Here is a 24,852-nt window from a genome sequence, read left to right on the forward strand (position 1 = left end):
ACTAACAGTTGAATTTAAGTTCACATTTTAAGTGACATATTCATGCTGTGTACCTTACAATGATAGTGATTCAGATCATCCCAAACACTGCAGGAACTTTTGACTTCTATTACAAATCAGAGAAGACCCACACGCAGAATCACAGGGCAGAGGCAGGAGTAAGGCACAAACTGAGAGTTTACTGAAGTTTTCAGGAAGAGCAAAACTCAGTCCGTCCCAGAGGTCAAAACCAAAAATGAGGATAACCAGGCAGAAGTACAGAGGCATCAGGCAAAAACTCAAAACAGTGCATTTGATGCTGGACAGGACAGGATTATGAAATAAATACTCATAATAAAATATCTTTCCTCTGGTTTATTTGTAATGTATTTGTTCTGCTTTGGTTCACATATTGTGTATTTATCCAGCTATTGATAAATCTAACTATAAACTAAATTAACATTAATTAAATACTGAACTTTAGTACAGTTTTGAGGTAATTTAGTCTACTAGCACTACCTATACCTATCCATTCTTTTGTTTGTTTTTCCTTCTTCATTTATGCCACTTAATACAGCTATACTTCACACTTATTTGGCTGTTGCTTACTTGAAAAAGTAAGTGTGAAATACTTTTACAAAGCTGGAGACAAATTTAAATTTTGGAAAACATTTTATGAAATAAAAATTACAAAAGGAAAACACTTTCACAAAGGACAAAACAAAGTTTAACGCAGTCTATTGGGCCGTATTTACCTTTATTTGATAGGACAGCTGAAGAGAGACAGGAAAAGGCTTACACACTTTCAGAAAAATTCTAAAAAAAAAATCAGGATATTTCCAGGAGGAGCTGCATGTGTGAACGCAAACAGCCAAATTTTTCATTCAGACTTCACCCGGAGTTTCTCCTGCCACACACCATAGTATTTTTTTCCACAGAAAATCCAAGTCAGCTGATGTGAGAACGCAGCAGGATATTCTCTGGAGAATTCACCTCGAGCCAATGGGAGGGGGGAGTGACGTGTATACTGTGACTGCTGCACGGTGCATAAAGTGTATACACCGTACGATCTCCATGCAGGTAATTAAATGACTGCATTAAGTTTTCTGTTCGTCAGTATGTTGTTCTCACTCTTTAGTTGACATTGTGATACAGGAATAGTCTGCATATGTGAAAACAGGTTAAGTGACCGCTTCTGGCATTTGGTACATTCCCTTTCCATCAAGATTCTGGCATTTGTAAATTCCTCTCAGCGCTCGTAAAAGTGTTTACACCTTTTAAATTTGTTTTCTGAAATGTAAATAATTTGTGTCCTTGGTAAAAGGTGTTTTGCTTTTGTATTTTTGTTTTATAAAATGTTTTCCATAGAGTGAATTTGTCTTTTGATTTGTACTTCCCAGCCACCGTACAATACAGATTCAGACAAACCATTCCACATCATTCACATTAATAGAATCAAGAGGAAATCACAAAGCAGTCGGGGGGATTTTTGGACCACAAATAAGCATTTGACACAATAAATCATGAAATACTGATCAATAAACTAGAACGATATGGCATCAGGGGGGATCGTATCGTAGGCAACAATTTGTGAAGTTGGGGGAGTTTTAATCATCGTGCTTGGACATTGCTTGTGGCATCCCCCAGGGGTCGGTGTTGGGTCCTAATCTGTTTATTTAACACATTAATGACATACTGTATGTAAAGTCTCTAATAAACTGAAGCTGGTCTTATTTGCAGATGATAACAATATTCTTTGTTCAGGTGAGAATCTACAATTATTAGAGGTTATTACTACAGAAATGGCAACAATTAAAAAAGTGGTTTGATAGAAATAAATTATCATTAAATTTGAATCACATAAAAAGTATTTTATTTGGTAAATATAAAGCAAACACAAAAATACAGCTACAAATAGATGGTGTCAGCATTGAAAGAATTTATGTATACACATTTGTTGGGGTAACAATAGATAAATAAATCACAAATCTCTACATACCCTCTACAGTACACTTGTTTTACCATATTTAAGTTACAAATCAGTTGTTATGGAGACAACTGAATCTCAAAATTCTGGCCACACGCACAACATTCAGAAGTTTTTCTGTTTCTATTGTTGGCATAAAACTTTGTAACAGTTTAAATGTGGAGCTGAAGCCAAGTCCAAGCACAAACAAGTTTTACAAAATGTACAAAAAAAATAAAAACATTTTCAGAAAGTATAAGGATGCAGAAGGGACTTAAAATTTGCTGCGTGGTTATGATAGTGATTATAACGGTTGTTCATTTTTCTTTTCTGTTAGTTTTTCTAAAAGGAATGAAGGTATATATGTAAATATGTTGACAGGTATGGTGAAGGGTAAATAGGTAATGGAGAAAAAACACTAACTTAAATGTATTACTACAAACTGTATATCATTAATTAAGGGAGAAGAACATGAATATGGAAGATAAAAGAAATCAATACATGTTCAAATATGTCAATGGTTGATAAATGATTGACAGAAAATGACAGACTCTCTACTGCGATGCAGGTGTGCCCATCTTGGACAAGTATAAATTGATTACACCTGTGCATGTTTGAAAAATTGCCTGTTACACGCTGAAGAAGAGCGTCGGCTCGAAACGTTCGTTTGGCAATTAAATACACAAATTTGGAGTGCTGTCCTTATCTTTTTTTAATGGATGATAGATGAAATTATATTTTGCAGAAACACATTTGTATTTAATTTATATATTGTGTATGTTTATTGGTTTATATATATAAATGTGTATTGCAGATTCGTTATTTATTTATTCGTAAATGAAGATTAAATAAGGAAGCCTGTTCAACTATTAACTACAGATTAACGGAGAGGGGGTGGGATTCTATAAATTCACACTTCTTCCCACTTCTTTACGAACATGAAATTCAAATGTTCTGTTGTCTTATTTACTTTTCTTTTTGTGGATCTGTTTTGTTTGTTTTTTTATCCTGAAACAAAGGGGGGAAAAGAAAATACAAATTTGAAAAAAGATTTCAGTCAATCAAAAGAATCCCAGCAGAGAAAATTAAAGAATGAGTACACAGATGACAGTAAGATAATAGAAAACAACAGTTGTTATTAAGGCTGAGTTGACTTCATCATCTTATGTCACTAACAAATCTTATCATTTACATTTGTTTTATCCATAAGTATCCAAATCAAGCTGTCACTAAAAGAGCTACAGATCATTATACTCAACATGGTTTTCAAACAACCAGTCAGCCCAAAGTCCAGACACAAAGTTCAGACTTTTAGATCACTGATTTAGTCTCCTATTCATCCTCTTCCTCTTCCTCCATCCTGCATGGAGTAATAAGCATTGTATGATTATTCTTCATCAAAATAAACATTAAAATCAAAAGCAGCTCATTTTTTTAATATGATCAAAGTAAGTGTAAAAAAAAAAGAAACACGTTATTTATACTTTGTGTCGTTGAACAAAATGTTCATTAATAAAGCAACATGTCATTTTCTCTGAAGGAGAAGACGGTCCGGCTTTAAAATGTTGATTTACAAAATTTCATCATTAAAATATGAAACAAACATTCATGAACAATAGAGACATGACAATAAAGATCCTTTTATGATGTAAATACATTTTACTCACCAATCAGGTGAGAGGTCTGTCAAAAAACGTTCTTCTAAAAATCTTCCCTCTCTGGCAGAAGACTTTGATCCCTGCAACAAGAGACACACTGATGATGTTTCTTTATTACAAATGAAATATGAAGAGCAAAGCAGACACTGAGCAACACATTAAACACTGTGTTGTTTCTTTATTCCATGAATGACACAAAGGATCAAAGTAGAGAGGAGGTGTTGATGTTTCAGTCAAACATTTGACTTGAAAACTCAACATCACTTTGTAGCCGTTATCAGTAGTCACGTTTTACAACCTCTCTTCCTGCAGGACTCAGGACTGTGGATTAACATGTTGTCTACTTTTACCAAGGAACAAAGGAACTGATCAATGATTTAAGTCTCCCTCTCAGACAGGATGTTATGAACTTTTACAACACCTTGAATAAACAACCGAGCGGAAACAGAACACTCCGCTATCTACGAATTGACCCCAAAGACTTGAAATGTGACCGAAACCAGTCTCTGCAAAGTCGTAAAATTGACCATCTGTTGAAGGACTGCTGAAGAACTGAATTAAACCACAGCTTTCAATTCTGCATCAAATGAACATTTATGTCTTTCTTCATCTAGATATTTGTAATTGTCACATTGAATGTATTATAATCATCTTTTTAACTCAAAATCTGATCTTCAGAACAGCAATAAGAGTTAAATTATGTTTAATAGGAATTTGACGTGGAGCGCTATTGCCATCTAGTGTTAGAATATCCATGAATATGTAACCTTCATAATTATACATTTAGACGTGTTATAAAGCATACTCTTTGATATTAGCTATAGAAGTTGTTATTTAAAGACACCAATTTCTTTTCCTACTTTATTAATATGTCTTATTAAGAATGCTGACTGTATAACATGTTTTTGTTCACCTACAGGCTGGGATTGACTGAGGATGTTCCCAGATGGTGTGATTTTCATCTCAACATGAATCTGATAGAAATGTTTGTCTAAATATATGACGTGAACCTACATCAACGTGGATCTGATAGAAATAATATCGAAATGAATGTGTGGTGACGTATACATGTTTAGATTCTTATTCTTAATCTTATTGAGTAAACTCGGTTTAGTTTAAACAATTGTCCTCCGGTCAGAATGGGAGTCACCCGTGGGCTGCACCCCTCTTTGCCTGCAGACCCCCCTCCTCTCATCCAGGTGATAAGAGTTCACACTCAGCTCAGATCTTTTCTTCTGAGTTTTGGTTTCTTGAAGTTTCGAGCTCCAGCTCTTGCTCGCTTCTCTTCGGACTTCGGTCCGAATCACTTCTTTTAAGTTTGTGCCGTAGAGACGACTCTCTACCGAACTTTCTTTTTCACGCACAATTTTTGGAAACATCAATTCCTTCCGGCTCAAGCAAGGTTTTAGAACTTTCTTCTCCAAAGTCTTTGCTCTTCAATTTTGAATGCCAATTCCTTAGTTTGGATTCATTGAGATGGCCATCCGGTTAATCTGAATTGGAAATCGACGTATCAAAAGACTCTTTAATAATTTCTTTCCTGTTGGATCTTTGTGATGCTTCTGAGACGAAGGCATCTAATCTGGCCCGTGGACCTCTCTGGACCTGAAAAGAACCGCTTGCCAGAGACTGAAAAGCGGGACCAGCCGGTGGAGTTCAATTGAACACATCTCACAGTAAGACTGCTGGTGGCAAGGGGTGTTGGAAGATTGAGTCTTGAGTCGTGTCTATTCAGAGCCCTCCTTTAAAATCCAAATAGAATCCCAAAATTCTTTTATCAACTTTTTCTTTTTGACCATTTTCTGATCAAGTCATTCAAACAATACCGCGTCTTATCTCATTACTAAATATATAATGTCACCATACATTATAACTGCATTAACCTGATCATAATGATCATATTCTTTATCTGTTTCATCTATACATTATTGTTTACCCCTTTCATATTAAATTTTACACATAAAATTCAGGACTTTGTCTTTGTGTTTTCTTGTTTAACATTTCCAGGACTTACTTCTTTCAAGATATGAAACTGACTGATTAATTAATTAACTTATACCATTAAAGTTATTTTCTTCCTTTAACAGAAAGTGGTGCCCCTTCTTAAATCCGAGGTTAAATAAAGACATAACATCTTGGCGTTTGCTTTACATCAACCATGGGGGTTGTTTCATCTTTAAGGTCTTTGCACACTGAGTCTGTTTTTTTAAAATGTGTTTTTCAGATCTGTAATCCGATCAAAACGTTACACAGGAACCTCACACTCTGAGTCAGATGTGTTCAAACAGAAAAACAAACCTGTTGTGAAAATAATAAAGACAGATGAAAGTTTTCAGAGTGCAAACATGATCGACTCAACATGAGATTGTATTTGTTTTTTAAACATGCAGCAAAACAGACTCAGTGTGTGTGTGTGTACAAACATGACTGTCAGGATTCATTGTTGAAAACACTCACCAGGCTGGGTAGTCTATTTCAATTTTTTTTAAATCAATCATTTTTTCTTTTGACTGATCACTGTGGAGGGATGGATCAGATGGACGTGACGATTGGTCGTCATCTCTGAGAATGTTGAAAAAGAGAGAAAGATTAGATAGTTAGATATCAAACCACAACAACAGATGAAAAACTTCAAGATTAGTCCAGTCAGACTTGATCTGGTTCACTCTGAATGATTAACCCAGCTTCTCATATGGAAATCAAACCTGAGTTTTTTATATGAGATATTTCTGAACCAGCAGGAACAATAATTTTATAAATATGTGAAAACAAAAATCAATAAACCTTTCTGAAGAAAAAAACATTTAAATGATGTTCATAGCTTCATCTGAAAGAATACATACTGTATATGTTGTAAATATATTTTACTCACAAATCAGGTGGGAGACGGGCCAAAAAACGTTCTTCTCGGACTCGAAGTTGTTCCCTCAGTTGCTGCAGGCGCTGCCTTATTTGATCCCTGCAACAAGAGACACACTGATGATGTTTCTTTATTACAAATGAAATATGAAGAGCAAAGCAGACACTGAGCAACACATTAAACACTGTGTTGTTTCTTTATTCCATGAATGACACAAAGGATCAAAGTAGAGAGGAGGTGTTGATGTTTCAGTCAAACATTTGACTTGAAAACTCAACATCACTTCAACATCTTTTAAACAGGAGCATGGCGTTTGCTTTACATCAACCATGGGGGTTGTTTCATCTTTAAGGTCTTTGCACACTGAGTCTGTTTTTTTTAAATGTGTTTTTCAGATCTGTAATCCGATCAAAACGTTACACAGGAACCTCGCACTCTGAGTCAGATGTGTTCATTCTTCTCTTCATTCTGAAAATTGTCAGTGTGAGACAGAATGGAGTCATCGAGCCGTAAGGATGACTTTGTGATTCTTTCAGTCCTTAAAAAATAAATAAATACAAACCTCTGGGTCCACCCACTCCTGAAAACAAGACAAGAGCCAGGAGAGTTTCCCCTGTTGATAAAAGAGCTGCAGAATGATCAGCATCACTTCAGGTGTATTTCAGGATGTCAGAGTTTGATACGCTGCTAGCTATACTGAAACTACACATTAAAGGAACACCACCAATTTACACACAGAAACTGATCCTGAACACGGATTGGAAGGATGCAAAAAAAGTTAGAAAAACAAACCTGTTGTGAAAATAATAAAGACAGATGAAAGTTTTCAGAGTGCAAACATGATCGACTCAACATGAGATTGTATTTGTTTTTTCAACATGCAGCAAAACAGACTCAGTGTGTGTGTGTGTGTGTGTGTGTGTGTGTGTGTGTGTGTGTGTGTGTGTGTGTGTGTGTGTGTGTGTGTGTGTGTGTGTGTACAAACATGACTGTCAGGATTCATTGATGAAAACACTTACACTTTTTTCAGATTTTTTTTAATTAATCTTTTTTTTCTTTTGACTGATCACTGTGGAGGGATAGATCAGATGGACGTGATGATTGGGCGCCATCACTGTTGTTACGAGCTAGCACCGGCTACACATATACATACAGCAAAACTAGCCCTAACCTGAAGTGTGACAGAGAAGTCAAGAGATGACAGGTACGGAAAGGACTGATTCTCACATCAGGGTTAGGTCAGCTATACGCGGGTCTGCCGGGGCTCCGACGGCCTGATCGCACCGGACGAGCCCAAGCTTTGTGTTTGAGTTCAGTTTTGTTTGTTGTAGTTGGATCACATAAGATACGGCTGGTTACTAAAACAAGTTGATGGGAGTGGGTCATCTGTTCGGTCTGACAGCTTCCAAGTTGGCGTCCATAGGGGTCCTCCGTCAGCTGCCACTTCACCTGTCGTATTACGTCATTTAAAGCGACAGAGCACCGCTCTGAGCGCACCTCTGGAATGGTGCGTTCAAGACTATCGGACAATCCAGTAAACACAGCTTAAACCCATTCTCTATTCTCCCCATGAAAACCAGTCCAAAGTGATTAACAAAACAGACAGATAAGGATGAAGAAGAAGAACCTTACCGATTCCTAACATTCCTTCCCCCTTATAACAAAAACTTTTATTTTTTTTATGATCCAACCTTTTATTTTTTTTATCATTTTTATATTAATGTTTTTTTTTTCCTTTTCTTAAAACTGAGACATTTGCATGATGTCTTCTTTGGAGTTGAGATTGACTATTTATTTCTATCTAAAAATGTATCTATCTTAGTAGTCGCATCACTCAACTTCTTCAAGTCTGTACACTACTATTATAACAATGTCAACACCTAAACACTTCCAAAAATAAAAAACACACTCAGGCTCTCGACAGGGTGTCGGCTATCACATTTTCTTTACCCAGTAAATGCCGGACTGTCAGGTTATATGGCTGGAGAATCAGACTCCACCGGAAAACTCTCTGACTTGAGGTTTTGAACTTTGCAAGAAAAGTAAGTGGATTATGATCTGTCAGAAGCTCCAGATCCCCACCACTACTAGAGACATAAACCTCAAAGTGTTGAGAACAAGAGCTAGGGCCTCCTTCTCTATGGTGGAATAACGCCTTTGATGGCGATTCAGTTTCTTAGAGAAGTAGGCAACAGGCCTGTCTATTCCTGACCCATCAGTCTGCAACAGCACCGCCCCCACTCCTACATCACAAGCATCAACAGCCAACTTGAATGGGGCTGAAAAGTCAGGAGCGACCAGTACTGGCTCACTAGCGAGGATGGCTTTAACCATCTCCAGAGCTTTTTGACAGTCTACTGACCAACTAAACTTGACCCCCTTTTTTAGCAGGTTAGTAAGTGGTGTCGTCACAGCAGCAAAGTTAGGAACAAAACGACGGTAAAAGCCAGACATACCTAAGAGGCGCATCAGCTGATGTTTAGACTAAAAACTAAAAACTAAAACAAACCACATCGTCTAAATATGTCACAGTGTTTTTCAGTCCAGAGGTTATTGAGTTCATTAACCTTTGGAACGTTGCTGGCGCAACCAGACAACGATACAAACACTCAGGCGTCACAAACGCAGATACTTCCTTTGCCCGATCTGTCAAGAGCACCTGCCAATATCCTTTCAATAAGTCAAATTTTGACACGTACTGAGCGCTGCCAATCTTGTCAATACAGTCTTCCAGTCTCGGTATAGGATATGCATCAGTTTTAGTTACATTATTTACCTTTCGGTAATCAATACAAGGACAAACAGTCAAATCTGGCTTGGGAACAGGGACTAAAGGAGAACTCCACTCACTTGAACCCTGTTCAATCGCACCAATTTCTTCCATATACAGAAGCTCTGGTTTTACCTTAACCCATTTTTGTGGATTAATCCGGTACGGATGTTGCTTAATGGGAGTAGCTCCACCTGTATCCACATCATGGGTAATTAAATTTGTCAAACCAGGGGTATCTTTAAACAGGGGTCTAAAGTGATCCACTAGCTGCAGTACATCTTCTCTCTGGTCTGTGGTGAGATGACTCAGGGACTCGCTGAGATTGGCCAGAGCACTGGAATTCTTAAGCCTAGCTGTGACCGGCTCCACTGACCCAACCTCATCTTCCTCACTCTCATCCTCCTCCACAGCCGTCTGAGACACCAGACACACAGCAGATGGAATGTCACGAGCATAATATGACTTCAGAAGATTGACATGACACAGTCGAGACTTCAGTCTTCGATCTGGTGTCTCCACAACGTAGTTACACTCACTCACTTTCCTGATGACCTTATAAGGACCATAAAACTTTACCCCCAACTTCTCTCCACCCATGGGCAACAACACTAAGACTTGATCTCCAAGCTTAAAGGAACGGCTCACTGCTCTCTTGTCATACTGAGCCTTCATCTTTCCCTTAGCAGCCTGAAAATTACTCCTGGCCAAGTCACAAGCTGTATGCAACCGGTCCCGAAAAGATGCTATATACTCCAACACACCCCTGGGAGCATCTGTGGGCCCTGCAGATCGCAACAACTGTTCTTTGACCATCTTCAGAGGTCCTCTTACCTGATTTCCGTAGACTAGCTCAAAAGGACTAAAACCTGCAGACTCATTCACAGAGTCTCGGACAGCAAACAATAGAAAAGTCCCAGTCACCCGAGTAACTCACACAATAGGTTTTAATCATGGACTTTATTGTCTGGTGGTATCTGGGTCAGTGACAAATAAGGGTTGTTCAGATGACCAATTCAAAAATCTTTTAAAAACACAATTTGAAAGCATGCATCAGGTTCATTAAAATGTGAGATTTGTATTCATGTTGGTTTTGTGTTTTTTAAAATGACATTTAAACCTTTTTTTTTCAAAAGGTAAGACTAAATGGACTATTGAATATTTTATACATCTAGAGTATATGTAAGTGTACTCATGATTGTAATTACTTCATTTTAAAATAGCACAAGAAAATAGATTTTATTAGGATTATCCCTAAATTTATAAGTTATGTCTTTTTTCAATACTGAGCGGGACACAAAGCTGAAAACACCTCTGTTTTCTAATTAATTTTTGGCAAATTATGTGAAAATTGTTTAAAAACATGTTATTTCACTGCAATAGAGGACTACTTTTATTCCACTTTAATTTTCCTGTATTTTATTATAATTTTTACAAGAAATACTGGTTACACCAATTGACGCAAACCAGTTACACCAACTGACCATGCTGCTTCTACAGTCAAAGGCCATTGTTTCTTGAAGAAATTGTTGTTAGCTTCCTCCATTTAATGTTTGCTCCACCTTCCAAAGTGCACAGAATACCAGTACGCTGAAGACAGTAATGTAGCACATTTGTCTTAAACACAGAATAGCATAAAACTGAAGTGAACAGATCGGCCTTTTGGATGGGTCTCATAGATCGGCAAATTCTTACTGATACCTGATCTAGCTGTCTTCGTCAGGATCGGTGCATCCTTAATTAATTCATATCTTAAGTAAATTACAACATCTGACCAAAATCTTCAGGGGGAATTCATTTCTTCAGTATTTGGAATAAACTCAAGGTACTTGTGCCCTAATCAAAGGACAACATACCCACAGGCAACACTTTACATCTCTCCTTCTTTACATCATGGCCATCACAGCACAAACAGCATTGCCACCTTCTATAGTACCAGACTTTGGCAAGCAAGCTCCAGGTAGAGACACGCTGATACTACCTACCACATGGCCCCTAATAGCCGACACATCTAAAATGCAACTACTGGTGCCAATATTACAGCATACAAACATATATTAGATCATACATGTTTAAAGGTGCACTGTGTAGATTTGGTGGTGAAAGTTGAAAGTTGGAGAAGTGAAACAATTCTTTGATGTATTTTGTGAACTGAATACACAAACTTTATTCAAAGTAAAAAATGGGTCCCTGGAACACTGTTTGGAGATATAAAGCTACCAGGAGAGTTACGCTTTCACTGTTGCGGGCCCACCACCATAACTTCTCCAGTAGCATTTTATCTTCAAACAGTGTTACAAGGACCAAATTTTCATTTGAGGACAGTTTGTGTTTAGAGTTATGAACATATAGCATATAATCTGTAAATTTCTCCAACTTTCACATTTCTCTACCAAAACTACATAGTGCACCTTTATAAATGTAAGTGAATGGAACACAAATATGCAATTTGAAGCTCAACATTTACGAAATGCCAGAGTATTTTGTCCTAGACCCTTGATAATAAGGTTGTGGATGGATAACCACTTTAATCAACATTAAAAAATACTGATATTTGACAAAAGTGGCCTCTAACAGAAAGGCTTGTCATAAATGTCAAATAACCGGTTACACCATTTGACATTTCCACTTCAAATCAAATTTGACAGGTATTATCATTGAGACCTATGTAAGCACATTTCCTGGTGTGAACATTTCAAATCTAATTTTCGAAGTGAATACAAATTTTTATAATCATCATAAATTGTTAATGTTTTTCTGAGGTCATACCATTTGACATACCTGACCACGCCCTTAAAATGTTAAATTATCTCATGTTTTAAAGAGAGTTGCTAAACATGGCGTGCAGCAGTTAGGACCATCAGGGGTTCTTCTTTGTGATATCATTTCTTGTCACATGATATGATGAATATATTAACAAAATGGCTCCTTCAATGGTGGTTACACCATGTTGACAATTTGGTACTTGACTGGGTGACACGATTTCCAGTTTTAACAGTTCTATTGTAAGATTATGCCAGGCTAGTTCATAGGGTGTTATATGAAAATTTAACCTTTTTAAAGCACTTAGACATTTTTGCCTAAATACCCCAAATATTCTCTAAAAATGTATAATAAATATAAATTTTAGACTAGGTCCTCAAAACAAAGGATGAAAGCATGTCATCTGTGCATTTATTTTTAGATTTTAAGCCTTTAAAAGTTCACTAAACCTTATGGACACAAAAAAATGAGCGTCACGTCATTGACCTATCTCTCAATAGCACCCTGGGACTGGGGATGATAAGCTGATGACATGATCTGCTTAATGCCTAGCTCATGCATCACTTCCTGGAAAACACCGGAAGTAAAGTTGGACCCACGATCATGTTGAACTTCTCGTGGTAAACCAACCCTAGAAAAGAAATGCAAAAGAGCCTCAACTATGACCTTGGTCTTAATAGATCTTAATGGAACAGCTTCAGGAAACCTGGTGGAAGCATCCATAATAGTGAAGAGATATTCATTTCCGTTCTTAGTTTTTGGTAGAGGCCCAACACAATCAATCACTACTCTGGAAAAAGGTTCTTCCATGACAGCTAGAGGACAGAGAGGAGCAACCGGAATAGTTTGATTTGGCTTGCCTGTTACCTGACAAGCGTGACAACTGCGACAATACAAAACGACATCTTTATGCATCCGAGGCCAATAAAAATGCCAACTGATTTTCTCTTGTGTTTTCCCGAATTCCTAAGTGGCCAGCCATGGATACCTCATGAGCCAAACGCAGGACTTCTTTCCTAAAACTCTCAGGTAACACAATCTGTGTCATACCTGTCCACAGCTCATCTGCTGGACGGTCACGAGGGCGCCATTTCCTTAACAAAACTCCGTCTTGGATAAACAAACCTTCAGCTACCCCCTTCAGGTCTTCAGTACTACCAGCCATTTGTTTCGGAGAAGCTATAGAGGGATCCTTTTCCTGCTCTAATACAAGGGCGTCACGAGAAAACCGAGAGCAGGGGGCTACCTCAGCTAACCTAGCGAAAAATGTGTCAGCCAAACCCCCAGAAAAGTCATCATCCTCACTGAAGCTCTCTTTTTCAACCGCACGGGACTGAGCTCGTGTCACCACACTTGCTGTAAACACCTCGGGGTGTTCTCTCTCCAGAGCCAAGGTCTCTGGGACCTCACAGGGTTGCTCACTCACAACCGGCCAAATCATTGCCCAACACAAAAGCCACCCATTTTATGGGCAGGTCTGGTACCACACCTACTTCTACTGGTCCATTCACAATGTTGGACTGCAGAAATACTTTATGTAAGGGAGCACTAACAAAACCATCTCCCATGCCTTTTACTGGGGTTGATACATTCAAATAGGTTTTGGGGGAAAGAACAAGAACACCTTGCAGCAACAAGGACCAGTTTGCACCTGTGTCCCTCAAGATGTTGACAGGGACCTTTTCACCCTCAGAGGTACAAGAAACAGCACCTTTGGACACAAAACCCTCAAATCTTTCCATTATTGGGCTAAACAGCAGGTTAAAACTGCCAATGTCACCAGGAATGGTCTGAATCTGGGCACCAATCAACCCCACAATATTGGCTTCGCCATTTTTCTTTTTAAGACTCAGGCATTTGGACTTCAAATGGCCGGGCCTTTTGCAGTAATGACAAATAATGTAATTCCTAGATACGTGTGACTTGTCGTGCCTCTTCTATGAACCTTGTGGCTGAGCAAAGGTAGGAGCAGACTTTGTCATGACAGCCTCAACAGGTCTGTCAGAAACTCCCTGTCTACCGACTTTACCTTTCCAAGGCCCATCTCTATGTGTTAACTCATAGGAATCCGCAGCCATAGCAGCTTTCCTCAATTCACTAACTCCCAATGGAAATCAAACCTCAGTTTTTTTATACGAGATATTTCTGAACCAGAAGGAACAATAATTTTATATAAATATGTGAAAACAAAAATGTATTTACAATGTGGTGAGGGATGGATCAGATGGACGTGATGATTGGGCGTCATCACTGTGGAGGGATGGATCAGATGGACGTGATGATTGGTCGTCATCACAAAAAGAGAGAAAGATTAGATAGTTAGATATCAAACCACAACAACAGATGAAAAACTTCAAGATTAGTCCAGTCAGACTTGATCTGGTTCACTCGGAATGATTAACCCAGCTTCTCATATGGAAATCAAACCTGAGTTTTTTAAACGAGATATTTCTGGACCAGAAGGAACAATAATTTTAAATATATGTGAAAACAAAAATAAATTTACCGTGTGGTGAACGATGGATCAGATGGACGTGATGATTGGGCGTCATCACTGAGAAAGCTGAAAAAGAGAGAAAGATTAGATAGTTAGATATCAAACCACAACAACAGATGAAAAACTTCAAGATTAGTCCAGTCAGACTTGATCTGGTTCACTCGGAATGATTAACCCAGCTTCTCATATGGAAATCAAACCTGAGTTTTTTACATGAGATATTTCTGAACCAGCAGGAACAATAATTTTATAAATATGTGAAAACAAAAATCAATTTACCTTTCTGAAGAAAAAAACATTTAAATAATGTTCATAGCTTCATCTGAAAGAATACATACTGTATATGTTGTAAATACATTTTACTCACTGATGAGGTGGGAGGTCGGCCAAAAAACTTTCTTTTTGGACTCGAAGCTGTTCCCTCAGTTCCTGCAGGCGCTGCCTTATTTGATCCCTGCAACAAGAGACACACTGATGATGTTTCTTTATTACAAATGAAATATGAAGAGCAAAGCAGACACTGAGCAACACATTAAACACTGTGTTGTTTCTTTATTCCATGAATGACACAAAGGATCAAAGTAGAGAGGAGGTGTTGATGTTTCAGTCAAACATTTGACTTGAAAACTCAACATCACTTCAACATCTTTTAAACAGGAGCATGGCGTTTGCTTTACATCAACCATGGGGGTTGTTTCATCTTTAAGGTCTTTGCACACTGAGTCTGTTTTTTTAAAATGTGTTTTTCGGATCTGTAATCCGATCAAAACGTTACACAGGAACCTCACACTCTGAGTCAGATGTGTTCATTCTTCTCTTCATTCTGAAAATTGTCAGTGTGAGACAGAATGGAGTCATCGAGCCGTGAGGATGACTTTGTGATTCTTTCAGTCCTTAAAAAATAAAGAAATAAAAACCTCTGGGTCCACCCACTCCTGAAAACAAGACAAGAGCCAGGAGAGTTTCCCCTGTTGATAAAAGAGCTGCAGAATGATCAGCATCACTTCAGGTGTATTTCAGGATGTCAGAGTTTGATACGCTGCTAGCTATACTGAAACTACACATTAAAGGAACACCACCAATTTACACACAGAAACTGATCCTGAACACGGATTGGAAGGATGCAAAAAAAGTTCGAAAAACAAACCTGTTGTGAAAATAATAAAGACAGATGAAAGTTTTCAGAGTGCAAACATGATCGACTCAACATGAGATTGTATTTGTTTTTTCAACATGCAGCAAAACAGACTCAGTGTGTGTGTGTGTACAAACATGACTGTCAGGATTCAATGTTAAAAACACTTACCTGTCTGGGTTGCTTTTGTCAGATTTTTTAAAATCAATTATTTTGCCTGTTGACTGATCACTGTGGAGGGATGGATCAGATGAACTTGATGATTGGTCGTCATCTCTGAGAAAGCTGAAAAAGAGAGAAAGATTAGATAGTTAGATATCAAACCACAACAACAGATGAAAAACTTCAAGATTAGTCCAGTCAGACTTGATCTGGTTCACTCTGAATGATTAACCCAGCTTCTCATATGGAAATCAAACCTGAGTTTTTTATATGAGATATTTCTGAACCAGCAGGAACAATAATTTTATAAATATGTGAAAACAATAATCAATTTACCTTTCTGAAGAAAAAAACATTTAAATGATGTTCATAGCTTCATCTGAAAGAATACATACTGTATATGTTGTAAATACATTTTACTCACCAATCAGGTGGGAGGTCGGCCAAAAAACTTTCTTCTCGGACTCGACGACGTTTCCTCAGTTGCTGCAGACGTTGGCATGCTCGATCCCTGCAACAAGAGACACACTGATGATGTTTCTTTATTACAAATGAAATATGAAGAGCAAAGCAGACACTGAGCAACACATTAAACACTGTGTTGTTTCTTTATTCCATGAATGACACAAAGGATCAAAGTAGAGAGGAGGTGTTGATGTTTCAGTCAAACATTTGACTTGAAAACTCAACATCACTTCAACATCTTTTAAACAGGAGCATGGCGTTTGCTTTACATCAACCATGGGGGTTGTTTCATCTTGAAGGTCTTTGCACACTGAGTCTGTTTTTTTTAAATGTGTTTTTCAGATCTGTAATCCGATCAAAACGTTACACAGGAACCTCGCACTCTGAGTCAGATGTGTTCAAACAGAAAAACAAACCTGTTGTGAAAATAATAAAGACAGATGAAAGTTTTCAGACTGCAAACATGATCGACTCAACATGAGATTGTATTTGTTTTTTCAACATGCAGCAAAACAGACTCAGTGTGTGTGTGTGTGTGTGTGTGTGTGTGTGTGTGTGTGTGTGTGTGTGTGTGTGTGTGTGTGTGTGTGTACAAACATGACTGTAAGTATTCATTGTTAAAAACACTTACTTGATTGGGTGGCTTTTTTCTATTTTTTTTAAATCAATCTTTTTTCCAGTTGACTGATCACTGTGGAGGGATGGATCAGATGAACTTGATGATTGGTCGTCATCTCTGAGAAAGCTGAAAAAGAGAGAAAGATTAGATAGTTAGATATCAAACCACAACAACAGATGAAAAACTTCAAGATTAGTCCAGTCAGACTTGATCTGGTTCACTCTGAATGATTAACCCAGCTTCTCATATGGAAATGAAACCTGAGTTTTTTATATGAGATATTTCTGAACCAGCAGGAACAATAATTTTATAAATATGTGAAAACAATAATCAATTTACCTTTCTGAAGAAAAACAACATTTAAATGATGTTCATAGCTTCATCTGAAAGAATACATACTGTATATGTTGTAAATACATTTTACTCACCAATCAGGTGGGAGGTCGGCCAAAAAACATTCTTCTCGGACTCGACGACGTTCCCTCAGTTGCTGCAGACGTTGCCATCTTTGATCCCTGCAACAAGAGACACACTGATGATGTTTCTTTATTACAAATGAAATATGAAGAGCAAAGCAGACACTGAGCAACACATTAAACACTGTGTTGTTTCTTTATTCCATGAATGACACAAAGGATCAAAGTAGAGAGGAGGTGTTGATGTTTCAGTCAAACATTTGACTTGAAAACTCAACATCACTTCAACATCTTTTAAACAGGAGCATGGTGTTTGCTTTACATCAACCATGGGGGTTGTTTCATCTTTAAGGTCTTTGCACACTGAGTCTGTTTTTTTAAAATGTGTTTTTCAGATCTGTAATCCGATCAAAACGTTACACAGGAACCTCGCACTCTGAGTCAGATGTGTTCATTCTTCTCTTCATTCTGAAAATTGTCAGTGTGAGACAGAATGGAGTTATCGAGCCGTGAGGATGACTTTGTGATTCTTTCAGTCCTTAAAAAATAAAGAAATAAAAACCTCTGGGTCCACCCACTCCTGAAAACAAGACAAGAGCCAGGAGAGTTTCCCCTGTTGATAAAAGAGCTGCAGAATGATCAGCATCACTTCAGGTGTATTTCAGGATGTCAGAGTTTGATACGCTGCTAGCTATACTGAAACTACACATTAAAGGAACACCACCAATTTACACACAGAAACTGATCCTGAACACGGATTGGAAGGATGCAAAAAAAGTTAGAAAAACAAACCTGTTGTGAAAATAATAAAGACAGATGAAAGTTTTCAGAGTGCAAACATGATCGACTCAACATGAGATTGTATTTGTTTTTTCAACATGCAGCAAAACAGACTCAGTGTGTGTGTGTACAAACATGACTGTCAGGATTCATTGTTAAAAACACTTACCTGGCTGGGTTGCTTTTGTCAGATTTTTTAAAATCAATTATTTTGCCTGTTGACTGATCACTGTGGAGGGATGGATCAGATGAACTTGATGATTGGTCGTCATCTCTGAGAAAGCTGAAAAAGAGAGAAAGATTAGATAGTTAGATATCAAACCACAACAACAGATGAAAAACTTCAAGATTAGTCCAGTCAGACTTGATCTGGTTCACTCTGAATGATTAACCCAGCTTCTCATATGGAAATCAAACCTGAGTTTTTTATATGAGATATTTCTGAACCAGCAGGAACAATAATTTTATAAATATGTGAAAACAATAATCAATTTACCTTTCTGAAGAAAAACAACATTTAAATGATGTTCATAGCTTCATCTGAAAGAATACATACTGTATATGTTGTAAATACATTTTACTCACCAATCAGGTGGGAGGTCGGCCAAAAAACATTCTTCTCGGACTCGACGACGTTCCCTCAGTTGCTGCAGACGTTGCCATCTTTGATCCCTGCAACAAGAGACACACTGATGATGTTTCTTTATTACAAATGAAATATGAAGAGCAAAGCAGACACTGAGCAACACATTAAACACTGTGTTGTTTCTTTATTCCATGAATGACACAAAGGATCAAAGTAGAGAGGAGGTGTTGATGTTTCAGTCAAACATTTGACTTGAAAACTCAACATCACTTCAACATCTTTTAAACAGGAGCATGGCGTTTGCTTTACATCAACCATGGGGGTTGTTTCATCTTTAAGGTATTTGCACACTGAGTCTGTTTTTTTAAAATGTGTTTTTCAGATCTGTAATCCGATCAAAACGTTACACAGGAACCTCACACTCTGAGTCAGATGTGTTCATTCTTCTCTTCATTCTGAAAATTGTCAGTGTGAGACAGAATGGAGTCATCGAGCCGTGAGGATGACTTTGTGATTCTTTCAGTCCTTAAAAAATAAAGAAATAAAAACCTCTGGGTCCACCCACTCCTGAAAACAAGACAAGAGCCAGGAGAGTTTCCCCTGTTGATAAAAGAGCTGCAGAATGATCAGCATCACTTCAGGTGTATTTCAGGATGTCAGAGTTTGATACGCTGCTAGCTATACTGAAACTACACATTAAAGGAACACCACCAATTTACACACAGAAACTGATCCTGAACACGGATTGGAAGGATGCAAAAAAAGTTAGAAAAACAAACCTGTTGTGAAAATAATAAAGACAGATGAAAGTTTTCAGAGTGCAAACATGATCGACTCAACATGAGATTGTATTTGTTTTTTCAACATGCAGCAAAACAGACTCAGTGTGTGTGTGTGTGTGTGTGTGTGTGTGTGTGTGTGTGTGTGTGTGTGTGTGTGTGTGTGTGTGTGTACAAACATGACTGTCAGGATTCAATGTTAAAAACACTTACCTGTCTGGGTTGCTTTTGTCAGATTTTTTAAAATCAATTATTTTGCCTGTTGACTGATCACTGTGGAGGGATGGATCAGATGAACTTGATGATTGGTCGTCATCTCTGAGAAAGCTGAAAAAGAGAGAAAGATTAGATAGTTAGATATCAAACCACAACAACAGATGAAAAACTTCAAGATTAGTCCAGTCAGACTTGATCTGGTTCACTCTGAATGATTAACCCAGCTTCTCATATGGAAATCAAACCTGAGTTTTTTATATGAGATATTTCTGAACCAGCAGGAACAATAATTTTATAAATATGTGAAAACAATAATCAATTTACCTTTCTGAAGAAAAAAACATTTAAATGATGTTCATAGCTTCATCTGAAAGAATACATACTGTATATGTTGTAAATACATTTTACTCACCAATCAGGTGGGAGGTCGGCCAAAAAACTTTCTTCTCGGACTCGACGACGTTTCCTCAGTTGCTGCAGACGTTGGCATGCTCGATCCCTGCAACAAGAGACACACTGATGATGTTTCTTTATTACAAATGAAATATGAAGAGCAAAGCAGACACTGAGCAACACATTAAACACTGTGTTGTTTCTTTATTCCATGAATGACACAAAGGATCAAAGTAGAGAGGAGGTGTTGATGTTTCAGTCAAACATTTGACTTGAAAACTCAACATCACTTCAACATCTTTTAAACAGGAGCATGACGTTTGCTTTACATCAACCATGGGGGTTGTTTCATCTTGAAGGTCTTTGCACACTGAGTCTGTTTTTTTTAAATGTGTTTTTCAGATCTGTAATCCGATCAAAACGTTACACAGGAACCTCGCACTCTGAGTCAGATGTGTTCAAACAGAAAAACAAACCTGTTGTGAAAATAATAAAGACAGATGAAAGTTTTCAGACTGCAAACATGATCGACTCAACATGAGATTGTATTTGTTTTTTCAACATGCAGCAAAACAGACTCAGTGTGTGTGTGTGTGTGTGTGTGTGTGTGTGTGTGTGTGTGTGTGTGTGTGTGTGTGTGTGTGTGTGTGTGTGTGTGTGTACAAACATGACTGTAAGTATTCATTGTTAAAAACACTTACTTGATTGGGTGGCTTTTTTCTATTTTTTTTAAATCAATCTTTTTTCCAGTTGACTGATCACTGTGGAGGGATGGATCAGATGAACTTGATGATTGGTCGTCATCTCTGAGAAAGCTGAAAAAGAGAGAAAGATTAGATAGTTAGATATCAAACCACAACAACAGATGAAAAACTTCAAGATTAGTCCAGTCAGACTTGATCTGGTTCACTCTGAATGATTAACCCAGCTTCTCATATGGAAATGAAACCTGAGTTTTTTATATGAGATATTTCTGAACCAGCAGGAACAATAATTTTATAAATATGTGAAAACAATAATCAATTTACCTTTCTGAAGAAAAACAACATTTAAATGATGTTCATAGCTTCATCTGAAAGAATACATACTGTATATGTTGTAAATACATTTTACTCACCAATCAGGTGGGAGGTCGGCCAAAAAACATTCTTCTCGGACTCGACGACGTTCCCTCAGTTGCTGCAGACGTTGCCATCTTTGATCCCTGCAACAAGAGACACACTGATGATGTTTCTTTATTACAAATGAAATATGAAGAGCAAAGCAGACACTGAGCAACACATTAAACACTGTGTTGTTTCTTTATTCCATGAATGACACAAAGGATCAAAGTAGAGAGGAGGTGTTGATGTTTCAGTCAAACATTTGACTTGAAAACTCAACATCACTTCAACATCTTTTAAACAGGAGCATGGCGTTTGCTTTACATCAACCATGGGGGTTGTTTCATCTTTAAGGTATTTGCACACTGAGTCTGTTTTTTTAAAATGTGTTTTTCAGATCTGTAATCCGATCAAAACGTTACACAGGAACCTCACACTCTGAGTCAGATGTGTTCATTCTTCTCTTCATTCTGAAAATTGTCAGTGTGAGACAGAATGGAGTCATCGAGCCGTGAGGATGACTTTGTGATTCTTTCAGTCCTTAAAAAATAAAGAAATAAAAACCTCTGGGTCCACCCACTCCTGAAAACAAGACAAGAGCCAGGAGAGTTTCCCCTGTTGATAAAAGAGCTGCAGAATGATCAGCATCACTTCAGGTGTATTTCAGGATGTCAGAGTTTGATACGCTGCTAGCTATACTGAAACTACACATTAAAGGAACACCACCAATTTACACACAGAAACTGATCCTGAACACGGATTGGAAGGATGCAAAAAAAGTTAGAAAAACAAACCTGTTGTGAAAATAATAAAGACAGATGAAAGTTTTCAGAGTGCAAACATGATCGACTCAACATGAGATTGTATTTGTTTTTTCAACATGCAGCAAAACAGACTCAGTGTGTGTGTGTGTGTGTGTGTGTGTGTGTGTGTGTGTGTGTGTGTGTGTGTGTGTGTGTGTGTGTGTGTACAAACATGACTGTCAGGATTCAATGTTAAAAACACTTACCTGTCTGGGTTGCTTTTGTCAGATTTTTTAAAATCAATTATTTTGCCTGTTGACTGATCACTGTGGAGGGATGGATCAGATGAACTTGATGATTGGTCGTCATCTCTGAGAAAGCTGAAAAAGAGAGAAAGATTAGATAGTTAGATATCAAACCACAACAACAGATGAAAAACTTCAAGATTAGTCCAGTCAGACTTGATCTGGTTCACTCTGAATGATTAACCCAGCTTCTCATATGGAAATCAAACCTGAGTTTTTTATATGAGATATTTCTGAACCAGCAGGAACAATAATTTTATAAATATGTGAAAACAATAATCAATTTACCTTTCTGAAGAAAAAAACATTTAAATGATGTTCATAGCTTCATCTGAAAGAATACATACTGTATATGTTGTAAATACATTTTACTCACCAATCAGGTGGGAGGTCGGCCAAAAAACTTTCTTCTCGGACTCGACGACGTTTCCTCAGTTGCTGCAGACGTTGGCATGCTCGATCCCTGCAACAAGAGACACACTGATGATGTTTCTTTATTACAAATGAAATATGAAGAGCAAAGCAGACACTGAGCAACACATTAAACACTGTGTTGTTTCTTTATTCCATGAATGACACAAAGGATCAAAGTAGAGAGGAGGTGTTGATGTTTCAGTCAAACATTTGACTTGAAAACTCAACATCACTTCAACATCTTTTAAACAGGAGCATGGCGTTTGCTTTACATCAACCATGGGGGTTGTTTCATCTTTAAGGTCTTTGCACACTGAGTCTGTTTTTTTAAAATGTGTTTTTCAGATCTGTAATCCGATCAAAACGTTACACAGGAACCTCGCACTCTGAGTCAGATGTGTTCATTCTTCTCTTCATTCTGAAAATTGTCAGTGTGAGACAGAATGGAGTCATCGAGCCGTGAGGATGACTTTGTGATTCTTTCAGTCCTTAAAAAATAAAGAAATAAAAACCTCTGGGTCCACCCACTCCTGAAAACAAGACAAGAGCCAGGAGAGTTTCCCCTGTTGATAAAAGAGCTGCAGAATGATCAGCATCACTTCAGGTGTATTTCAGGATGTCAGAGTTTGATACGCTGCTAGCTATACTGAAACTACACATTAAAGGAACACCACCAATTTACACACAGAAACTGATCCTGAACACGGATTGGAAGGATGCAAAAAAAGTTAGAAAAACAAACCTGTTGTGAAAATAATAAAGACAGATGAAAGTTTTCAGAGTGCAAACATGATCGACTCAACATGAGATTGTATTTGTTTTTTAAACATGCAGCAAAACAGACTCAGTGTGTGTGTGTGTGTGTGTGTGTGTGTACAAACATGACTGTCAGGATTTATTGTTAAAAACACTTACCTGGCTGGCTTGCTTTTGTCAGATTTTTTAAAATCAATTATTTTTCCTGTTGACCGATCACTGTGGAGGGATGGATCAGATGGACGTGATGATTGGTCGTCATCTCTGAGAAAGCTGAAAAAGAGAGAAAGATTAGATAGTTAGATATCAAACCACAACAACAGATGAAAAACTTCAAGATTAATCCAGTCAGACTTGATCTGGTTCACTCTGAATGATTAACCCAGCTTCTCATATGGAAATCAAACCTGAGTTTTTTATATGAGATATTTCTGAACCAGCAGGAACAATAATTTTATAAATATGTGAAAACAAAAATCAATAAACCTTTCTGAAGAGAAAAACATTTAAATGATGTTCATAGCTTCATCTGAAAGAATACATACTGTATATGTTGTAAATACATTTTACTCACCAATCAGGTGGGAGAAGGGCCGAAAAACGTTCTTCTCGCACTCGAAGACGTTCCCTCTGTTTCTGCAGGTGTTGCCACATTTGATACCTGCAACAAGAGACACACTGATGATGCTTCTTTATTACAAATGAAATATGAAGAGCAAAGCAGACACTGAGCAACACATTAAACACTGTGTTGTTTCTTTATTCCATGAATGACACAAAGGATCAAAGTAGAGAGGAGGTGTTGATGTTTCAGTCAAAAATGTAAGGTCTTTGGTCTTTAAGGTCTTTAAGGGCTTCATTACCTTAATTCCTACTTAGACCCATCTTCCTTACCAGCACTAGTTCCTATGGTCAAACAATTTAAATATCTGGGAGAGGTCATTTCTCCTTCTCTTAATAGCATTATGACAAACAACTATTGGGATAATTATAAATGTATAACTGTCGATCTAGATAGATGGGTCAAATTCCCCATTTCTCTTCAGGCTCACGTCTCCATAGTAAAAATGGACATCCTACCACGGGTAAACTTCTTTTCCTCCATGTTGCCATTACCACCACTACTGGACATACTAGGACAAGATTCAGTCACTTGTGACTAAATTCATTTGGGGAGGGAAGCGACCCTGTGTTAAGTTATTCACACTGCGATGTCATAAATCATCAGGAGGTCTCTCCGTCCCAAATTTTAAATACTATTCCTGGTCATTTGTCCTAAGGCCTGTCTCATCCTGGTTTAACCCTGATGCTGTGGTGTCATGGAACCCTATAGAGGAATACATAGCCCATCCTCATAGATTAAAGGATTTAGTTTACTCTGCCATACCACTAAAACATGCCAAACTCCATCTTAGTCCTATCAATATGGCGCAAAACAGAAAGAGAATCGAAAACAAGTCAGAAGTGGCACACAGCCCTATATTTCA

The 24,852-nt window shown here is 37.7% G+C and overlaps 2 protein-coding genes across 2 annotated transcripts in view; both read right to left on the minus strand.

The window, feature by feature from the left end:
• LOC109975379 (trichohyalin-like) overlaps positions 1-24,852 on the minus strand; it is a 201,578-nt gene that overhangs the window by 167,469 nt on the left and 9,257 nt on the right. The window lies entirely within an intron of this gene.
• LOC109978874 (uncharacterized) lies at positions 1,836-24,497 on the minus strand. The gene is made up of 22 exons (XM_065966629.1): positions 24,446-24,497; positions 23,940-24,026; positions 23,586-23,638; positions 22,572-22,687; positions 22,157-22,270; positions 21,162-21,248; positions 20,746-20,859; positions 20,064-20,150; positions 19,649-19,762; positions 18,656-18,742; positions 18,240-18,353; positions 17,303-17,389; positions 16,887-17,000; positions 16,215-16,301; positions 15,800-15,913; positions 14,861-14,947; positions 14,503-14,559; positions 14,199-14,246; positions 6,476-6,562; positions 6,061-6,165; positions 3,613-3,683; positions 1,836-3,305 (listed from the first exon to the last, which is right to left on the minus strand). Exons 1-21 carry the CDS (start codon positions 24,495-24,497, stop codon positions 3,647-3,649), a joined length of 1,848 nt encoding a protein of 615 aa, XP_065822701.1. The 3' UTR covers positions 1,836-3,305; positions 3,613-3,646.

This window comes from Labrus bergylta, chromosome 18, assembly GCF_963930695.1.
Source record: "Labrus bergylta chromosome 18, fLabBer1.1, whole genome shotgun sequence".
In the NCBI taxonomy this organism is placed as follows: Eukaryota; Metazoa; Chordata; class Actinopteri; order Labriformes; family Labridae; genus Labrus; species Labrus bergylta.

Excerpts from the sequence above, each read along its gene's own strand:
- LOC109978874 (XM_065966629.1), bottom strand. The coding sequence starts at position 24,497 with ATGTCCAGTAGTGGTGGTAATGGCAACATGGAGGAAAAGAAGTTTACC. Across the intron at positions 20,860-21,161 it reads GCCGACCTCCCACCTGATTG|CTTTCTCAGAGATGACGACC; the intron begins GTGAGTAAAATG and ends TCTCTTTTTCAG. Across the intron at positions 14,948-15,799 it reads GACAAAAGCAACCCAGACAG|GGATCAAATAAGGCAGCGCC; the intron begins GTAAGTGTTTTT and ends CTCTTGTTGCAG.